The sequence below is a fragment of the Panthera leo genome, chromosome D1 (assembly GCF_018350215.1).
Source record: "Panthera leo isolate Ple1 chromosome D1, P.leo_Ple1_pat1.1, whole genome shotgun sequence".
NCBI classification, from domain to species: domain Eukaryota; kingdom Metazoa; phylum Chordata; class Mammalia; order Carnivora; family Felidae; genus Panthera; species Panthera leo.
This window is the reverse complement of record NC_056688.1, coordinates 112,511,773-112,533,081: the sequence shown is the minus strand read 5'-3', so window position 1 is coordinate 112,533,081 and position 21,309 is coordinate 112,511,773. Positions and strand designations below refer to the sequence as shown.

The 21,309-nt window shown below is 58.2% G+C and overlaps 1 protein-coding gene across 1 annotated transcript in view; it reads left to right on the top strand.

Moving 5' to 3' along the window:
• The window catches only part of SHANK2 (SH3 and multiple ankyrin repeat domains 2), a 490,038-nt gene that overhangs the window by 76,491 nt on the left and 392,238 nt on the right, over positions 1–21,309 (top strand). The window contains 3 exon segments of the mRNA XM_042904258.1: positions 11,862–12,065; positions 15,198–15,269; positions 17,267–17,375. Coding sequence (XP_042760192.1) covers positions 11,862–12,065; positions 15,198–15,269; positions 17,267–17,375 — 385 coding nt within the window.

Here is a 21,309-nt window from a genome sequence, read left to right as displayed (position 1 = left end):
GTCGGACGCTTAACCGACTGAGCCACCCAGGCGCCCCTATTAAGGTACAATTTATAAGCCGTAAGAGGCACTCCTCTTAAGGATACCCACGCAGGGACGTTCAGGGAATTTGCTGAGTCGTGCAGCCGTCACCGCCCTCTGCGTCGGGGATCTTCCCATTCACCGCCTGCCCGCAGCTCATCCTCACCCACGTCCAGCCCCTGCGTCCACTACCCTGCCTCGTGTCTTTGTGGTCGCCCTGTTGTGGGCATTCGGTGTTCATGGGGTCATGCAGGATGCGGATTCCGTGTCTGGTTTCTTTCACGCAGTGGAAGAGATTTGAGGCTCATCCACCTTGTCTCCTTTCTACTGGCAAGGAGCATTCCGTCGATGGACGGGCCACACCTTGCTGTCCACGTTTTGGCCGTGAACTTCTGATTCTGTCGTCCGAGCCAGCACGCAGGGGTACATCCCCGCCGGACGCCTTACCAGTCCAATGCCGGGTCCTGTCCTGGGCCCTCTGGGTCCCTTGGACCCCGGCTATCCTGTCCACCTCCGTCACCCTGCCGTCTGTATCCCCGCCTTTCCCCCCGGCCCAGGAGAGCCCACCCAGCAGGAGACGCTCGTAGCGTAAACACAGTTCCACCGCGTCCTGTCGGTCTCCCCCAGGAGCTCTTAGGGCTTCAAGGATGAGGATCAAATGCTTACCCGGTGCGCCTCCCCGGCCCCCACCGATCCTCCATGAGGTGGCCCTGTGGCCCTTGCTTCCCCTGCGCCCCCAGCACAGTTGTGATTCCACAGGTACACGCTCGCGTGACTCCTTGGCCAGCGTCTCTCTCCACCGGGGCTCCCGGTCTGTCTTGTGCGTCCTTGTGCCCCAGCGACTGGTGCGGCTGAATGAACACTGTCACTGAGAGAGTGAATGACATCATCTGAACCCTCGTCTCTGACCAGTGAGGAGGGGACATCTGAGCAGAGCTGCTGTGGAAGGCTCAGTGCAGAGCGCATGACCTCGTTAATATTTAAGAAGGGGGATCTTGGCTTCTCTGGGTCGTGGGGTCCACGAGGAAGGAAGGAAGCAGAAGCGGGTAGGAGGCTCCTGCAAGAAGCCAGGGGGCGTTGATGAAGGTGGAGACCCGCGGACAGGTTCCTGATGACAAAGTCGGTGGGATCGGAGGAGGTATGACTCTTGCAGGAGAGTGTGGTCTGGCCTTCCGAACGGTCCTTAATTGTGACGTATGTCAACAAGTTTTAAAATGTGATGCCTTTGGGGCGCCTGGGTGGCTCAGCCGGTTAAGCGTCCGACTTCGGCTCAGGTCACGATCTCACGGTCCGTGAGTTCGAGCCCCGCGTCCGGCTCTGGGCTGATGGCTCAGAGCCTGGAGCCTGCTTCTGATTCTGTGTCTCCCTCTCTCTCTGCCCCTCCCCCGTTCATGCTGTCTCTCTCTGTCTCAAAAATAAATAAACGTTAAAAAAAAATTAAAAAAAAAATAAAATAAAATGTGATGCCTGTGTTTCGATAGTCTCTCAGTACAGGGGAGAAACAATATCTTGTAAAAATTGAGCTGGAATTCACCTTCTATACAGTTTGCCCATGAGAAGCATACGGTTCAACGGATTTTAGGCAATTCCCAGATGAATGTACCTGTTGCCGCAGTTAATCTTGGAACATTCTCATCACCCTGGAAGGAAACCCTCTGCCCCTCAGCAGTCAGCCCCCCTCCCCGTGCCGCGCAGCCCCTGGCAACCACTCATCTGCTTTCCATCCTCTGGATTTGCCTCTTCTGCACATTCCCTCTCAGTGGAATCCCCCACTGTGTGGACTGGGGGACAGACCCGTGGTTTCCTTAGCTGTCTGCTTCTCCTGTGGGAGGCAAGCCCAGCATCCCTCAAGTCTGCCCCTGAGACCAGTGCTTACCACATTGGTGCCTTGAAAGCCACCATTAAATGGCCTCACGTGTCATCGAGTAGCCCAGGCAACACGGAGGTGAAGAACTCTTGCATCCAAAAATGTGTTGGTCTTTCAGGCCGCCATTTTGATTCCGGATCTTCCTGTCTTGGAATGTATTCTTTCCTGCCCGCTCGTTTGCTGACCGAAAGGAAATTTGTTTGGGATGGTAGAGTTCATTAGAAAATCAGTTGTACCTGACCCGGGCTTGAGCACATTTTCTGCCCTGAAAGAAAAGTCAGGAGGATTCAGGGGGCCGATGGAGACCATGGTGATAATGTTCTTCCTTCAAGAATTTTCACACTATGCAGTGTGGCCCAGGGCTGACTCCCATCTCCGCCAAGGAGACCCCCAAGAGGCAGAGAGATGCCTTAGGTCTTTGTATGATGCTGTTTGTTTTTTTTAATATACAGAAAACTGAAAATACAGGACGATACAAAGAATAATATCATAAATACCATTGTATCTATCTATTATGAGTCATTGACAGTGGTGAGCATTTTGTCACTTTTTTATCCTAGGATTAAAACATTTGGCCCGATAAGGTCAAAGTCACCCTTAGTCCTCACGCCCAGCCCCCTCTCCTCGGCAGAAGCACTGTCTTAAATTCAGTGTGAATCCCTCTTGCTCGCTGCCTGTATGTATCAGTGATCGCTGTATAGTGTTGCGTCGTGTAAAAAAGAACATATGTACCCGGCATCATACTGGGCATGTCATTCGTAACTTATTTTTTCCACCTGGCAGGTATGTTTTTGAGATTTGGCTTTTATATTATCCATCCATCAGTTATCCATTTATCCTTCCATCTCACCCTCCCTCTATCCCTCCCTCCCCCATCCATCCACCCCCGCATCCAACTACCCATCCCTCCCTCCCTCCCTCCCTCCCTCCCTCCCTCCCTTTACCCACCCACCCATCTCTCCATCTCTCAGTCTGTCTCTCCCTCCCTTTTTCATTACAGAAACCGATGGTCTGGATCTTTGATCTCTTCTTTGAGAGACCCTCCTGTGTCCTTTGTAGTCCCCATTTGGATCACTTTTGGGGGACGTGGAAGGCGTGACTCTGGTTTTCTTGGTGGTTTCATTCATTGGTTGCTAAGGCCAAAGAGAGCCCCCGCCCTTGCCCGGCCGCCGACTTCCCTCTGCCTCCATTTTCTCTGTGATGGCGGTGATGATCACCGACCTCCCTGTCCTTAAATGGGGTGGTTTACAGTTTACAGTTTTAATCAGGGAACTGGTGGGTTGTAAGTGGGCTCCAAGAGGAGGCCTTGATCATGGCAGGGCAGCTTGCTGAAGGCTGAGAGGGGCTTTACTTCCATTTCCATCATTAAAAAGACAAACAAAAATAAGACAACCCTCTTTAACCAGCATCGGTTTTGTGTTGTAAGGACTCCATGCTACGGCTCCTGTTAGGTAGTAGGGTAATGTTTTATACGTGAGAGGTCAGCCTGGCTTGCCGGGGTCTCCGTAGCCCGTGTGACAAATGTCTGAGTTGCTGCGCCCTTCTGCTTAAGCTTTTCTCTCTGAGAAAGTACTGTTTGGGGAAGTGACTTTGGTCTGGAATGGTTACACATTCTGCAAAAAAAAAAACCCCTGGCAAATCCCACATTGTGTTGGGAACGCTGTGGTTGCAAAGGCCACGCTGGTGAAGATTAGGACGTCTCCTCCTCCCCCGGTGTCCCAGGCTGATAAGAGTTACCCAGAAGGTGGCCGTGCCAGGGCCGAACCGTCAATATTTAATTTCCTGTGTCAGATCCAAGAGCGAGGCGCTTTTCCAGCACCTTCTGTGGTCGGATCTCTGTGACTCGTCCTGCTGGGTCTGAGTCCTGCCCGCCCATTTTTGACCTTTCTCTTCCCACACCTCCTCCCTGGATGGACAGGGGCTCGTTCCCCACAGTGTCCGTGTGGCATCCACCGCCACCTCCCCGGCCCCTGCCCGTCTCCCGTCCACGTCACACCCCTGCCGGGGCAGCCCTCCCGGCCCATGGCTCCGTGTGCTGCCCGGACCCGGTGGGTCCGGCTCTGCCTCCGGGCCCGTGAGTTACAGCTGCACCTCTTACAGCCGTGTGGCTCTGGGAGCCGTTCTGAGTTTTCCCTGTTCCCCTCTGGACTCAGGAGCACTAGTCCCGACCTCCGGAGCCCGTGAGAAGACGTGTCAGCAGTTGCAACCATGTGGTCCCAACCCCAAACGTCCTGTCCCCCACTCCACTTCCGGGGGCCGCCTGACGATGGCCATCAGGAGAGAAGAATTAACTCCCTTCCCTGGAGACGTGGGCCACGCCCAGATTCTGAGCGGCGCCTCTCCGTTTACCGTCACCTTGACAATGGCGGAGGACCACCAGTTCGCCCCTTAAAAATCAGCCCCAGCCCGCGGTTCGCCCGTCGCTTCGACCGAGCACCAGATGGTAGTTAGGCTTTTACCGTCTGAAAGGACTTATTCCGATTCGAAAAACGAATCCACGGCCACTTTATCCTTTATTAGCGTTCAGACATCCAGAAGCACCCTCATGACTCCTGGCCTTCCTTCAGCATCCACGCACGAGGCTGTCCTCAGTCAAGGTCACCCAGCATTTCCTTTTCCCTCGGAATCCCTCATTTTAATCTTCATGCCTTAGCCGTGAGGGCGCTTGCCTGTTTGTCGCCACAGGTTCCAGCCCGAGAGGTCTTTGTGCACAGCAGGGAGCAGTGTTTCCTTTGGAAACTGCCCCGTCCCGGTTTGGGTTGCCTTGGCATTGGCTGTATTTCAGAGGTGGGCAAATCTGCAGATGGCACGTGAACAGCTGTTATTAAAGGCGCGAACATGCCTGAGTGTCCCTTGAAATGGCCCCTGGCAAGTTCTGTGTGTTATGGCTCTCTTATTTCTTTATTTATTTTTAACTTTTCTTTAATGTTTATTTTTGAGAGGGTGGGGAGGGGCGGAGGGAGAAGGAGACACAGAATCCGAAGCAGGCTCCGGGCTCCGAGCTGTCAGCACAGAGCCCCACGCGGGGCTCGAACCCATGAACTACAAGATCATGACCTGAGCTGAAAGCTAGATGCTTGACTGACTGAGCCACCCAGGCTCCCCTATTATGGCTCTTTTAAACTGCATCTTAAAGGGACTGATAATGACCTAAAGTGTGGCCCGGAGGAAGTCTTAAATTGTGAAATGCACTTCTTTGCAACGCGTGATGTGCTCAGAAGCCTGCATTTCTTCCAGAATATCCTGAGTTCTTGCTGGATGCTGTCTGTAGGTGCTCCAAGAGCTGGGCTATTTATCCTCCCTCGGGTCTGTGTGTCCAGCTCTGGGTCCCCACAGGGTGATCCAGGGAGTGTCCCCTTGGCTTCACGACCCCCGAGTGCTTTGGCATCCTCGTTGTTTTTTTAACTCTTCCGGGTGGAAGTCAAGAGTGCGGTGGATTGAAGTGTCTTCTGGAAAACATGAACGAACAGACGTGCTGCATGTAGTGGACCGAAGGTATCTGTGCCCTCCGACCTTGCCGTGTCGATGGTTCTTTACTTGACCTCCAGACCGGCCACTCTCTCAGTGTTTATTTTATGCAGTGTGATATTTGCCGTTCTTTCAAGCTTTGTCTACCCCCTTCCCGACCTTTGTAAGACCTCACACAACGATGACTGCCATCATCCCCCTTGTACGGGACCCAGATCAGATGTGGAGAACGGTGTACTCTTTTCCATGAAATTCTCTTGCCGTGTTATTGCAAGTCCAAACAAGAGATGTCCACTTGGGCGTTGGTGGGCACGTGACGCCAGAGCACAAGGGTTTTGATCCTTCACGGATTGTGTGAGTTAGTCGACATCCCAGACGTGGCCCACCCAGGCCTGTGGTCCTCAGTGTGAGGCAGAGACTTGGCCATGGTCACAGTGTTATGTGCTGAGTTGTCCCCCCCCCCCATCCCTCTGCAGAAGTTCTAACTCCTGGCATCTTTGAATGTGAGTATATTTGGAGGTGGGGTCTTTAAAGAGATGATTCATGTAAAATGAGGTCACAGGAGTGGGACCTAATCCAGTAGGAACCGTGTTTTAAAAAGGAGATCAGGACACAGACACACACAGCGGGACGACCCCCTGAGGACACAGGGGTAGGAGCCGTCCACACGCAAGGAGAGAGGCCTCGGGAGGACCTGGCCTTGCCCACGCCTGGGCCTTGGACACCAGCCTCCAGGACTGGGGGACAGTGAATGTGTGTGATTTAAGCCCCCATCTGTGGCGTTTTGTCACGACAGCCCTAGGAAGCTATACACCCAGCATACGTGGCAGACAGACTGGGTGTCTGCCTCTGTCTGTGTCCAAGTCCGTGTTCTTCCCCTTGTGTCCTGGTATTCTCGGTTGTGAGCCTCACATCTTGCAGAACGGCTACGACTCATGCTGACCAAGCAGGAGAGTAGGCGGCTCTCACTCTCTTCACTTTAGACTTGAGTTTGGCCGTGAGCTTTACCAGTGGAAGGGTGGAGTTTCATACCGTCAACCACCCAGCCGACCACAGCTGTACTGCTCACAATTCTGCAAACACGGGTGCAGGTCTGCCCTCTCTGGATCTTTGCCGTATCTTAACGAGATAATGTGTTCCCGGTGTCCTGGGTGCAGAGCGAGCCCGTGGTCACAGCAGCTCCCGGCATCCATCCTCACTGTGGTCAAGACCAGGCCCTACTCTGTGTTGGGCTATGTCACCCAGGAGCATTCCATTTCTGGAGGCTTGTGTTCAGTGCGGTTCGCTTCCATCAGTATTTACGGAGCTTCAGGTGTGGATGTGCCAAGAAATAGACACACGGCCTTGTTCCCACGGAGCAGCTCATAGTCTGGAGTAGGGAGGAACACTAATCAGCGGGGTGGGGGGGCCCGTGCACAGGATTGAGGGGGGACATCTCAGAAGAAGATGTGGATGGTTTCCCTGTGTTCGAATGTGCCTCTCTCCACTGAGTCAAGGCCTCTTGGGGCTCAGAAGACCTGATGCTGGCCCCAGGAAACCCTAGGAGCTTCTGGGACGGACCCCTGAACTGAGGCTGATGTCGGTCACCGAGTCCTGCTCTCCCTGTTAGATTTCGCGGTTCTCTGCCCTGTCAGCCCCACCTCCCTTCCCAAGCTACCACGAATGCTCTGCTCATCAGGCCTGAGGGAGAAGCCGCTGTGATTTGGGTCTTGGGGATGTCATTACATCCTCTTGCAGTTTTTTGGTATCTTAAGCCATGCGGCCCAGCCCAGACACTCTGGGAGGTTTCCAGGTGGCTCTGGACGTCTCGGCATTTGGGGTGTTGCACCAGGAGATCAAAGAGTGACGGTTACTGAAATGTCGTGAGGCAAAGTACATGCAGGATGGAGAGGCTGTGACCACAGGCTGGACAAGAGGGAGCAGCGGTCAGCCGAGTAGCTTGGCTGTGGTCCACTGTGGTCCGTGGGCAGTCAGATCAGCTCCCTGGGTTCTGTTCGGGACATTCGGTGGTCACCTCAACCTGGAGGGACGCTACAGAGGGTGAGTCCTGGGCCCTGTTGGGAGAGTGAGTATGATTTCAGCTGGCAGGCGAGGCAGGGAAGGGACGGTCAGCTGGAGGTGCAGGTGCACAGGGCACATACACGGCCTGGCGTGCCAGGTAACCCCTCTCCTTCCATGCGTGGTGGGTGCTACCTACGTGCTCACACGTGGCTCCAGGAAAGCCCACCGTGCGGCCAGCTCAGAAGACACCAGACACGTCCCGCTGCCTTTCCTCACTTACCCCTCCTCAACCCCCGTCCTTCCCCAGCAGCCCATCAGACACAGCCCTGCTGCGAGGGCAGTCCTGGCGTGGGTCGTCCAGTCAATGAATGACAGCTGGGAGCCACGAAAACCACAGTGAGAAAACCAGCCCTAGGCCATATTGGAGGCGGTGAGAGACTCCACTCTCAGACCGGATGGAGAAGCTGAACATAAGTGCTCAGATGAGCCCCCCGTGGATGCCCCAAGGGAGGAATAAGTAAGCTGTCTGGGAGGGCACGCACACCATGGACAGTGCCCGGGAACAAAAAGCCACGGGAGGGTTGGGGATGGGAATTTCAGGTCAAGGGCTCAGCACAGGATCAGCAGGGGACAAATCTGGGGGGGAGTGATGAGTCTGGCAGACGGAGCACGAAGACGGTTTCTACCTGAAGTGACCTTTCCTCACCCCACTCTTACCATGTGATGCCTGATGAGGTGTTGAGAAAGATTGGTACCTGCTTCCCGTCACCCTATAGCCCTGGGAGATGGGTACGCTTCATAATCTGTTACAGGTATTCTCAGGGTGAGCGATTTGCCAGAGGACTCATATAGCACAGGGGGGATTGCCAAGATAGCCTGGGTGTCAGGAATCCTAGGGCCCAGCTACTGCCATTCAAGGGTGGCTTAAGGGAACGCCTTTATTCCTCCGGCTTCTGTCTTCTGCATAAAGGATCTCGTACCAGCCCTGGGAAGGGCATGGGTGGGAGGACACGAGGTGACTGAGATGCGGGTCTTGCGCCTTAAGGAGCTCAGAGCCTGGAGATGACAATGATGGTGGTGGTGGTCATGTTGATGGTGACGTTGAGACCGTAGTGGTCGACATTGATTGAATCCTAACACGTAGGAACTGTGTAACCACACTTCCCTTCACCACAACCACGAGTGAGCAGAATTATCGTGATTATTGTCGTAGATATAATTACGTGTAATCACATACTCGTATGTAATGAAAACAATCTGTACGACACGCTTACATGTAACAAATACGATGGTTACTGGTGATATAAAAACCATCACCATCATTATTATTCCCATTTCCCAGAAAACGAAGCTGAGTCTCAGATTCTCAAGTTCTAGGGCAAAGGACAACACATAGGAGATTCTGAATCCTTTCTTTCAAAGGGAGAACGTCTAGCCTCTGAGGTGCCAATAGCTTTGCAAAATAGAGCGACAAAGTGCTGGGACACTGGTGCTGGGGGAGACGGTGAAACACGGCTGCGAGGAAGCGTGTTCTCCTTCCACCTGACGGCCGGGCCTTGGGCCGCACGCACAAAAGAAAGCCCTCGAAGGGCCACAAAGCCGTTCCGACGCAGATGATCGCCCAGTGGGAATCCCCTTCTGAAGTAAGACTTGGAACCAGCTCCTCAGCCCAGCAGTGGCGGGATGGTTGCTCTGACAGGGCTTGAATACAAAGGCGCACACTGGCCACGAGCCCAAGCACACCGTCCATTGCGCACACGGCGAGTTAGACACCAGCACGCCAACGGGTAACTCGAGGGTCAACTCTCTGTTGCCGACAACGCGATCCAACAGCCCAGCCCAGCCCGAACTGACCGCCGCCCACACACCCTCCCAAATCTCAGTGGTGGGACCACCTCCCATTCCGGAAACCCCGGAGATGCTCCTTGACTCCTCCCTGGCCTGTACCTTCCAGGTCCGCCGAGGTTAATCTACAGCCTTGAGTGCTCGAGTCCCGGTCTGTGCCCCCACCCCTGCCCTGCGGGGTTTAAACCACAGACATATATCGTCTCCGGGTCCTGGGGGCTGGAGGCTGGGATCCGGGGGCGGCGGGGAGGGCTGGCTCCTCCCGAGGCTCGGAGGGAGAGTCCGGGCCAGGCCTCTGCCCCGGCTGCTGGTGGCGATGCCTGGCGCTCCTTGGCTTGGAATGCACCGCCTCCGTCTCCGCCTCCGTCTTTGCGTGGCGTGTGCACGTACGTGCCTAAATTTCCCTGTTCAGAGGGACACAGTGGATTGCGGCCCGCCCTACTCTGTTACGACCTCATCTTAACTCGATTACATCTGCCAAGACCCTATTTCCAGATAAATCGCACGCACAGATAAAGGGGGTCAGGACGTCAGCATGCTTTGCGGGACACGTTCAACCCCTAACGACCTGTATTATTTACATTCTGTCTGACCCTTACGAGCCCCTCGAGTTAGGTGGGTTCCGATTTTCACCCTGGGAACAGGGACTTCTGGGCCGGTGGGTTCGCCCAGGATCACAAAGGTAGTGTGACCAGTTGGGCTGTAAGCCCAGGCCTTCCTGACCGCCAAGCTCCTGCTCCTTCTAGAAGGTTCTGAATTGGGTCTTCTTGGTGTTTCTTAGAGCAGGACGGTTCTTTGTTGTGCAGAACTGGCCCGCCCAGGGCATAGACTCCGCAGCCCCGGCTCTGCCCAGAGTGGCAGTGGGCGCTCTGTGATCACCTGCAAAGGCCCACGGGTCCCCTGGGAGCAGGTGCCAGCCCGTATTCCACTGGGTGCTCACCTGCTGGCCACAGTGCAGGGGCCCCAGGTCAGCCTGGGGTGCTGGCATCCAAGGGAACTTGGGTGTCTGTGTGGTTGGAACCAGAGGCCAATGGCGACTCCCGAAACAGGACTTGGCGTGTGTGTTATCTGCGGCCCCGCTCGGTCACGTCGGGCAGATCTAGTTTGTTGTGTCTCCAGATACTCCCGTCACCCAGCCAAGGCCGGCCGGGGCTGCGGCTGCAGTCATGAAGCGTCACCGAAGTGAACAGCCCGCCCCCACCCAGCCCGGTAGCCCCAAGGGAGCTCCGAGGTCACCCTTGAATTCAGCCATTGACAGTGGGGAGGGACGGACGGGTGAATCATGTGTAAGGGTCAGGTTTCCTGGCAGCGGGACCCTGGGCTGCCTGCTGAAGGTTCCTCATTGTTGAGTGGGGCAGGTTCTTCTTACCTGGCGGGGAGGTGCTTCCCGGAGGCCGAGGCACGGGACGATGCGGGGAGGGCCTCCGTGTCCTTGGGCACGCCCAACCCCCAGTAGAGAACCCGTCCCAGCCTCCTGTCCTTTTTGAAGGTTTTTTTTACAGTGACAAGGCCATCTCGAGCCCCGGCTGATGGCCGTTCAATAGAACATCATTTTAATTCAACAAAAATGAGAAGTCACGGGGTGCCTGGGTGGCTCAGTTGGTGAAGTATCCAACTCTTAATATCAGCTCAGGTCACGATCTCGTGGTTCGTGGGATCGGGCCCCACCTCGGGCTCTGCACGGACAGCGCGGAGCCTGCTTGGGATTCTCTCTCTCTCTCTCTCTCTCCCTCTCTCTCTCTCTCTCGCTCTCCCTCCCTCCCTCTCCCTCCCTCCCCCTCCCTCCCTCTGCCCCTCCACTGCATGTGCTCTCTCTCAAAAATAAAAAAAAAAAAAACATTAAAAAAGTGGAAAAACAAAGTCTTTAAAAAAACGAGACGTGGTTAGAAGCAGATGTGATGCTGCGTTTGCTTTTCCTGGTTCGTTGGTGAATCTCCCAGAAGGGGGCCCGGGAGCATAACCTTTGGGTACTTAGTGGCACTGTTACACTTTTGCAAGGTGTGACTGATTTTTGCCACTCCTGGCAACCCATGGGACTTTTTTAAGTCCAACTGTGTTTCATCACGGCCTTCCTTTCTGGTTTGGGAGTGGCGGGGCTGGTCTGTCCACAGTCCGGTGGAGTGGCACGGCCGCTTGCCGTGGACTTTCCCACCAGAGAGGTTACGAGCCGAGGCCTCCATCCGTGTCGGAGATGACGTGCGGCCGACGTACGAGGCAAATCGTGCTATGCTCTGCTTGAGCTGCGGCTCTCAAAGCGTGTTCCCCGTCACCTTCACGCTTGTGACCAGTGCACGTGCTGCCTCAGACGCTCTGCTGGGTGGCCGGGGGGTCGACACGGTGTCCACAAGCGCTGGGGGTTTGAGAAGCCCCATGCGGGGGGGAGCCGCCCGAGGCGGCCGGCGTGGTTGACCAGAAAACCACGGCCGGTGCCAAGCGTCTGAGTCAAGGCCGCAGAAGCCAGTGGCTCAGTCCTTGCTTTTCTCCTTCGGTGTTGACACCGTGTCTCCATCCGGGCGACAAGGGGGTCTGATTTCTCGTCCTGAAGCGTGGGGGCGGGGGTCCGCTGCTCAGAGGACGTCTGTGGAAACCCCTCTGACATCTCTGGCCACGTGCCGGGTGGGATGTGCCACTGATCAGGCGTCTTTGTCCTCCTCTGCAGAAGTGCCTTCGGTTTGACCCGGACGCGACCGTGTGGGTCGCAAAGCAGCGGATTCTGTGCTCCTTGAACCAGAGCCTGAAGGACGTCCTGAACTACGGGCTGTTCCAGCCTGCCAGCAACGGGCGCGACGGGAAGTTCCTGGACGAGGAGCGGCTTCTGCGCGAGTACCCGCAGCCCGCGGGCAAGGGCATCCCCTCCCTGGAGGTACCGGCGTCTGCCTCGCGGCCTGGATGCGGGGTGGGGGGGAGGACCTTCGCGGGACTCCAGATCTGACTTCAACTGGGCAGCGACCCCCAAGTTCGAGGTTCGTTGCGAGGTTGGGGTTGCACCTGGTTTGGCGAAGCTCAGACGGCCGCACCGGTTTTGCTCCGTTTGTTTTGAGAAATCTTGGGGTGAGCCAACCTCGGGTGCGGCTCGGGGTCGTGTCGCGGGGGCCTGCGGGTCCTGGGGTGCAGAGTGGGGCCCGCTTCCGCCTCCCCGAGTCAGTCTCCCGTCCCTGGATGTGGGGTGGCCAGTGGCCATCCGGCTGTGATCAGAGGCAGGATTTCCTTCCTGCTTCTTGCCCAGGAATGACCAGTGGGCTCGGAGCTGCTGTCGGTCCGGGCTGCCTCGTGAAGGGTCAGTGCGCAACCTGGGCCACACGCAGTGTGCCACCGGCCCCTGCCGCTCGGACCCCCGGCTTTACACGCGGTATGTCCACGTGACGTATTAAGGCAGTTCTGCAAGTCGCTGGCAAATGGTCATTTCTCCCGTAGCTGTTGTCGAGTCATGAGGCTCATTTCGGCCTCCTCAAACAGCGGGGGGCTGCACGTGGGGAATCGTCACCGGCCCGTGGGCAAGCTGAGTGGGCTTTGCCATATTCTCAGCGACGAGATCACCCTGGACTCAGAGAGGTCATGGACCGAGGCCGGACCGAATCTGCACGTTTCTGGGCTTGATAGAGACTTTGAGGCTGAGGTTATCGGGACCCCCATTTGGATGGAACATGTGTCAGACCAGAGGGAAGGGTTCAGTGGAGGAAAAGATGGGGTGCCACTTGGCATCCTGTGGTTCGCTGTTTGGACCTCAGTTTGCTTCTCCGTGAAATGGGTATCCGTTGCCAAAAAAAAAAAAAAACTCCCGCGTCGGGGGCCTGTTAAGCACCAGACACTTCCTAGGCCTGCTCACCGTGCACAGGACTGTCAAGGTCGGGTGTGCCGGACCTCACGCTTGAGTGGCAGGTGACAGACCGGGAACAGGAAACGGGCGATTCATTTTGGGGACTGATCATTTCCACATTGGGAGTAAAACCTGGCGAGAAGACCAGGACGTCCAGAACCCACTCTTGATCAGAGGGTGCCTCCGGCCGGTCCCCCACCCACCGAGAACCAAAGGAGAGGGTGTGGGGACACCCTGTAAGCTGGGCAGGGCAGTGCCGTGGACTCCAGAAGGGACACACTCGCCTTCCCTCCCACGTCCTGTCCAGGGACTTGTGTCAGGGGGCTGAGGGGGTGGTTTGTTGGGGGGGGCACCTCTGTTCCCGCGTGTGTGTCACCCCACACGGGGCTCAGTTTGTTCCTGGTAGCTGTGTGGCCTGGACCTGCCACCCAGCCTCTCTGGGCCTCGGGTTCCCGGCTTTGAAATCGAGGGGACGTTACTCCCGCCTTCCTGGGGGGCCGTGAGGCTCAAGGGAGGGTGTCCATGGGCTGCTGGCGATCTGCTACAAACGGGGGAGGGACTGTACTTCTGTTTACTCATCTCCTCGGGCCTCCATCCCGCCAGGGAGGAGGGAGACGGGCCTGGCCTCCCACCGGTCGGGGCGGCCGTGGCCGTGAGCTCTTTGCCCCTGAGAATTTTGGTAGAATGTGGTTGGCTGCGTGTGAAGCACTGAGAAAAGAGCAGGGAAAGGGTTTGTGTTGGGAGCTGCGTCCCCGTCGCCACAGGCTAGACACGAGGGTGCCTCGGGAAGCGGTCCTCCTCCTCTGAGCACTTCCCGTCCCGCCAGGGGACGTTCGCGGCCCCAGCGTCTTTTTATACCCCGAAGGAGTCCCGGTGACTCGGATTCCCTTAGAGGCATCAGTCAGTGAGCCCCCACCTCTCCCGACGTCACCCCTCGTGGCTCCCGAAACCTCGGAGGTCTGACGGGTACAGACCAGGTGTTCGAGGGGCTCACGCAGCCCAGGGCGCGGGGCACACGAGCACGCGGTCTTGCTCGAGTCTAGAACCGGGGGAAGAAGTCCTAAACCAGGTCTGGGGCCCCTGCTGCCGGTCCAGCCAGGGGAGACAGATGCCTGCGGCCTGTGGCCAGCGCCCGTGGTCCCGGAACTTTCCACCAAACTTCCTGGCTTCACCACGGGCTTGTTTTGACACTTGACAGAAAGCCCGGTTTCAGTCTGTGCGACAGGAATTTTGTCAGTTCGGACCCTGTGTGTGCAGTTAGGGTTGGTGCCAGGATGGGCCCCCCGCCCCCGCTGTCCCGCTGCCCCACACCGTCCTTCCTCCCCCACCCCCCACCCCCCACCCGTGCTCGTGAAACCCCCAGGCTGTGGCGGAATCCAGGGAGGTGTGGGGCGCATCTGGCCAGAGCCAGTCCGGGCCAGGACGCCCACGCACCGTCCTCGGGTGTCCCCACCGACAGATCGGGAACCAGAGTCTGAGATGGGAAAGCGTCTGCCCCGGGCTGACGGGACGTCGGTGGGGCTGGAACCGAACAGGTGTCCTGGCCGGGAATCTTCCCGCAAACCGCGGGTGCCCTCCCCAACCTTCAGTAGCGCCTCCGGCCCGTTTTATCTCCGAGGGGCCTCCGGGCGCGGCCTGAGGCGGAGGTGCTGGGGTTCAAGGCCGACTGGCACCCGCACGTTGTTCTTGGGCACTTCCGACACGTCGGAGGAAAACGTGTGGTTTCCAGTTCGGGGGCGGGGGGTGGGGCGCACGTTTGCGGGGAGAGCCCGGGCCAGGCCTGAGGCACGGGGGACGCTGGCTTCGCCGGGCCGGGCTTCTCACGCACGTTGGTGGGGGAGGACGTCAAGGAAACATCCTGATTTGTCCACGGGGCCACACGCACGGCCATGAGGACCACGATCACCACTAACGCAGAGGAGCGCCTGCGTGGCTTCTCTGTGGGAGGATACGCCTCCTTCGTCCCTTTGGGTGGCTCTCCTTTCCGTGGCTTTTCAGCCCCACGGCTGCGGATCCCCGCAGGTGTCATTCTTGCGATGTCAGGGGTCTGTGGGATGACTGTGCTTAGTTTCCCCGGGAGAGTTGGCGGTGGGGCCCCTGCCTTCCCCGAGGCGGCCTTTGAACACCATGTGACGTACTCACGTGTTTTCTTTCTTCCTGTCTCTGTCTCTGTGCCAGTTTCGATACAAGAAGCGGGTGTATAAGCAATCCAGCCTGGACGAGAAACAGTTGGCCAAGCTGCACACAAAGGTAGGCGGGGACGGCTGCCGTTTCCACACCCGGCCTCGTGTCTCTTACGTGGCATCGCCGTCTCCACGGATCAGGGGGCCACGAGGTTTCCTCGAAGGCGGGACCCCGCCGCAGGGTGGGTCCGGACTTGTGCCCTCGGGGGCAAGGTGCATGCACCTGCGTGTCCTCCGCTGGCGTGGCCCCCGTGGGCCTGACCAAACCACACAAATGAACGTGACTTCCTGGTGCCCGGAAGGGCGTCCGCCCGCCAGAGCCCCTGCATGTGGCTCTCCTCTCCTCCTGTGTGACGAAAGCATGCTGGTGGCAACTCGTGGATCGACTGGCATCAGAGGGGACGCTGCTGTGGGCACGCCCCCCCCGGGCGTTTCTGGGAGGAGGGGTAGCCATTCTCTCTGAGCCACTGCTGGCGACAGGGAGGACAGCACTGAGCACAGAGTCAGCGAAAGAGCTGTTCGCATAAACCACCCGGAGCTGAGACCTGCACGTGGCCGGCAGGGTTGAGACAGAGAGCCGCGGGCTGCGGTCCGTGAGGGCTGGCTTGCTGGCGGGGCTCCCGCCCTTGGTCGGGGACGCCGTGCGTGTCCAGGGGCTGCTGGGGCTGGAGCGCGTGGCCGTATCTGCCTTAGTGCTGGAAAGGATGTGTGATTTCTGAGGATGCCCGAGGACGTGAGCCCAGGGAGGGCCAGCATCGGGAAGCCGCCTGGACCCTGCCCCTCGCCTGTCCCGGTGCCGCCCAGGCGAGCTCGCGGAGGGCGTTCTCAGCCAGCGGCTTCCCCTGGCTTTTGTTCTGTCCCCGATTTGTGCCACGGTAGACGCGTGGATTTTACCGTGCTCAGCGGTTACGGTACGCCGTTATTTCTTTCCGTGCTCAAGTTGCCCAGATGTGGCCGGCTCTCTGCCCTCTGGCATGTCCCCGCCGTCCTCTGAGTGCTGACAACTTTGTGGCCCAACTAATGTTCCTGGCCCTCGTGCACATTCCTTGCCCAGCCTTGGAATCTGCCGGGTGGCCGTGTTTAGACCCCAAGGTCTGGAGGAAGCTTCTGGCTGCTCTGACTACCTTCTGAAGTGTAGATAAGAACGTGCTTTCGGATTAATAAGGACGTCGGTTAGTAAATAGCAGTGAAAGCGTTACGTGATACCTAGTGTCTCTTGTGTCGCTGGGCATCTGTTAATTCTGGCCGTGGAATGTACAGAAAACATTCGGGCGGAGAACCAGCCTGTGTCGGCGGGCCGGAGGTCCCGGAGCCCTCGCTGCTGCCCCTGCGGTGTGTGTGGGGAACCCTGTGCAGGGGGCTGCAGAATCGGGCCAGCGGCAAGGGTTGGCGTCTTCAGGTGGAGGCAGACGGGATACCGTGGTCATCGTCAGGTAGCCCGGGGGCCGTCTGCTCCCTGTTGCAGACGGGGCCGGGCAAAGCTGGGGAGACATCCCTCCCCGCCACGGCTGACCCACGGATCATTTTGACCTCCCGAAAAGTGAATGTCGCTCCTCACCTTGAATCGCTCTGTGCCCAGGCGTCCCTGTTTCCATCCACGTAGTCACGGGGTCCACCCAAAAGTGGATTAGCCCAGCAGGAGGCTGCCCTGTCCGCTCTCCGTCGCAGCTGCTGCTTTCGAGACTAGAGAACACGAACACCAGTCCTTGGGCCTCACTCCCCAGAGGTGGAGTCTGATGGCCTGGGTGGACCCGGGAAACTAGTTTTTCAAAGGGGTCCGGCTGGTTTGTCCTTTCAAAAGCAAAGGAAAGTCCTGTGGCTCTTGGCGACAGCAAAAGGCTGAAAGGCGAGAGATTTCTGAAACCCGCATCTAGGGCGGCCTGGTTGCATCTGCCGCGTGCTGGGCTTCCAGACGCCCAGCTGCTGCCTGGTGGGTCCACAGCGCCCGGCGGGGGGCGGGGGCGGGGGCAGCTCCCTCTCCAGGGCGGAAGCCAGGGCACACCCTGTAAGGAACCTTCCCGGCGACCCGTTAAGACATTTCTGTCTTTTTGCTTTTCTCTTTAGACCAATCTGAAAAAGTTCACGGACCACATTCAGCACCGCTCGGTGGAAAAGATCACCAAGATGCTGGAACGCGGCTTGGATCCGAATTTCCATGACCCGGACACCGGAGGCAGGTCCCGGGTGGGGGGGACGTCAGTGCGCCTCGCTGGAGTGCGGGTTGAGTCCGGAGAGGTGCTTCTGTCGGCACCCTGCACACGCGTGTGCAACACTGACACTTCCCTTGGTTCTTGAAGGGGCTTTGTCACTCCTGCGTGAGTCGCGGGCGAGGGGGGCGGAGCCGGGCAGCCGGCCCGGCACCTGGCACGCGGTCGGCGCTCATCCACAGCTGCCGAACGAGCGAACGGATGAAGGAGGGAACGGATGGCAAGGCGTACGAGCTGTCGTGCACCCTCCGTGGGACACGCGCCGACACGCGCACGTCTTCCTAGGCTCCTTCCGCGTGTGGGCCGCTGGTCGTTCTCGGGTCAGAATCACAGGGGTCCCCAACCTCGGCCCCCGTGACGTCTTCTTTTTTAAACACTGCCTCTTCTTTAGTCTCATCCCCCTCCCCGGTCTTACCGAGACGTAGTTGACCTGTAACGTGCTGTTGGCTTCGGGCTGCAGCGTAACCAGCCGATACGTGTACGTGCACCTTGGGAATGGAGCCCGTAAGCCTGGTTAACATCCCTTCAGCGACTCGCACATGTGCCCTAAGGTGACGTTAGCTCTCGTCCCCGGGCCGCACCGACGTCCCCAGGTCCCACCCGTCTTGTGACTGGAGGTTGGTGTCTTTGACCACCCACACCCTCCATCTGCTCTCTTTAGGGAGTCGGTGTTTTTAGGTTCGGCGCGTTGGCTCACACGGCATCTGTCTGCCTGGCTGAGGTTGCGCCGGGCCCTCCGGGTCCATCCGTGTTGTCAGGAGGGTGGGGCTTCCTTCCTTTTTATGGTGGGACCCTGCTCCGCGGTGGGGCCAGGCGCTCGTTTGTGGGGGGAGGCGTCTGTGTTGTGGGGCATTCACAGCACCCCTGGCCGCCCCCCCAGGCACCAGTGGCACCCCCAGGTGTGACGACCAGACTGTCTGCAGACATTGCCCAAGGTCCCCTGGGGCGGAGCGCAGTCACCCGGCGGAGGGTGTCCCCTGCCGGGAGGCACGCCAAGCTGGGATGGCCAGGAGGACTCAGGTAGGCTCCGTGGCAGCTGGAGTGTTTGTCCCTGCAGGTTGGTCACCTCTGGCGGGAGAGCGCTCCTCCTGGACTCAGCCAGTAGGGCCCCCGCTTCCCCTCCTCTGGGGACCGGCCAGCCCTCTGTCCGGGCCACCGTCACTTGAATGTGTCCCACCGCTCTGGGCCGTTACTGGGCCCACAGCAGATGCATATGTCAGCTCAAGAATGGAGCCTTCTCGTCATCTCTAGGGGCTCCTCTGACCCCCTCGAGCTGGGACAGGACCCCCACCTCGTGCCTGTCCAGCCGAACGTGTCCCCCGCCACCCCCCCCCCCCCCCCCCCGCCCAGCTCAAGCTGCTGTGGCATGATCACCATTGACTTGTGTGTCTCCTAAATTTAACTTCTGACCACAGCTTCAGTGCCCGAGACGCCAGGAGATGGGACACGTGGCAGGGGGGCACAGAGGGCACACATAGAGGGGACACAAGGACACACATGGAGGGGACAGAAGGCACATATGAGGGGACACGGAGCTCATGCATAGAGGGGACAGAAGGATGCACATGGGACACAGAGAGCACATGTGGAGGGGACACAGAGCATGCATGAGGGGACACAGAGAGCACATGTGGAGGGACACAGAGCACGCATGAGGGGACACGGAAGGCACACTTGAGGGGACACACAGGGCACACATGGGGAGGACGTGTGTCTGTGGTGTCTGTGGTTCCTTCCTTGGGGCAGCCTTTGGCCTGGGCGTCCACCAGCCTGGCCTCTTCCGTGGCAGTTTCCAGATGAGTCCACGGGGCGGGGCTGGCAGTAGGGGGAGGTCGAGGGTCTGCTCTGGGCTGCCCTTCTTCCCACACGACCCCCTCGCCCGGAAGCAGCAGTCGGCAGTGACGCTTCTTCCAAGGCAGACCCTCACCCGGCTTCCGGAACCACATGGCTCAGAGCCCGGGTTGTCTCCAGACGCCTGTGCCCTTTCCCGCTCCCTGCCTGGAGCTGGACGCCGCGGCCCATCGGGGCCCATGTCTTCCTCTCGGGTGCCCCGTCTCCGCTCCGGCTGCTGCTTCGTGCCATCGAGCAGTGTGGGTTTGGATTTGTTTTCTCGTCTGGACAGAGAAACTGGAGACTTGTTTTCAATTGTTCTCCCAGGGTGGCAGCCAGACATGAATTGTCTGGGTCAGGATTTCTTTTCTTTTTTTTCTTAATTTTTTTTTAATGTTTATTTATTTTTGAGAGAGACAGAGGCAGAGCGTGAGCAGGGGAGGGGCAGGGAGAGAGGGAGACACAGAATCCGAAGCAGGATCCAGACTCTAAGCTGTCAGCACAGAGCCCGACGCGGGGCTTGAACCCATGAACCGTGAGATCATGACCCGAGCCAAAGTCGGACGCTTAACCGACTGAGCCACCCAGGCGCCCCTGGGTCAGGATTTCTCCTGGTGGTAGTTAATATTCTTCTGTTAAGCGGAATCTTCCCTGGTTTCTCTTCACCTGCTTTTTTTGCTTTTAAAATCAGCCGACGTTATTTGTTAATGGTTTACAGAAAAGTTAGTGGATAAAGTGGGAGTTCTGTGGTCCGATAACCACCAGCTTCCCGCGTTGGCGTGGCTGATGGTCACACCCCACGAGCCGGTTATTGCTAATTAGAGTCCGCGGGCTACCCTGGGGTCGCTGTTGGTCTTGCACATCCTGTGGGTTTTGACAGACGCCGTGACGTGTCTGTCCCTACGGTGATACACAGACTCGTTTCCCTGCCCAAGAGGCCCTCGGTGCTCCGTTCATTCACCCTCCGTCCCCGCCGACGCCCGGCAGACCCCAATGTCGTTACTGTGTCCGTGGTTTTGCTTTTTCCAGGGTGTTGTAGAGTCAGAACCCTCTAGTACGTGGCCTTTTCACACTGGGTTCTTTCACTTGGTTAGATGTGTCTGTGTTTCCTCCGTAACATCACGGCGTGGGAGCTCACTTCCCTTTGGCGCTGAACGCGATCCCGTTGTCTGGAGGGACCACAGCTTGTGTGTCCGCCACCTGCTGAGGGGCGTCTTGGCTGCCTCCGGGCTTTGGCAATTGTGAAAAAAGCTGCTATAAACATCCGCGTGCAGGTTTTTTTTTACCGTATGTAGGTATAACTAACAAAGAGCGAACACAGCAAGTTTTATTTTTAAAGGCCAAACAGAAGTACGTACGGCCTGCAGAAAGGGGGTGTAGTTAAGATACAAAGCGCTGAAGCAGAGGCCGCGCGCGGCCCCGAGACCCTGAGCAGGCAGTGCCTCCGGCCCCTCGCTGCGCCCCAGCCCCGCCACTCCGTCCCCGGCGTCTTCGGATTCCTCACGCGTGCCCGCACGCCGGGCGAGAAGCAGCTGTTCCGGTCGAGGGACGGGGAGAGTCCGGGGACGCGTGGCTGTGTGGGGTGCAGGCGAAGGGGCCTCTCCGGTCTCGGTGGGATGACGGTACCCACGGGGCGGGAGCGCTGGAGCGTCACCCGGCAGAGCGCATCACGTGTCCAAGGGCGATGCGTCACCCGCCGTGAGGTCTCCGGAAAGGCCCTGCCGTGTTAGCACCGCGGAAACTCGAGACGTGGGGTTCTCCTTGTTTTGGACCCACGGGGACGACTCAGAGTTGGCCATAGTGGGCTGCCTCCAGACAACAGCTCGTGTGACCAACTTGTCCCCGTTCTCCTGAAATGGCCCTGGTTTCCACACAGAAAGTCCCATGTTCGGGGTTCCCCCCTGGTCCCAGACAAACTGGTACAGTCACCCTAGGGTGACAGGGCGCTTAATACCGCTGTGCTTACGTCACAGCCTGCTAAGCGTCCCGTGATGTGTCGAGGGTGCGGAAAGCCTCTTGCACCTCAGTCCTCTTACGTCCCACGAAGCTGGCCTCTTTGCGCCCCAGTGT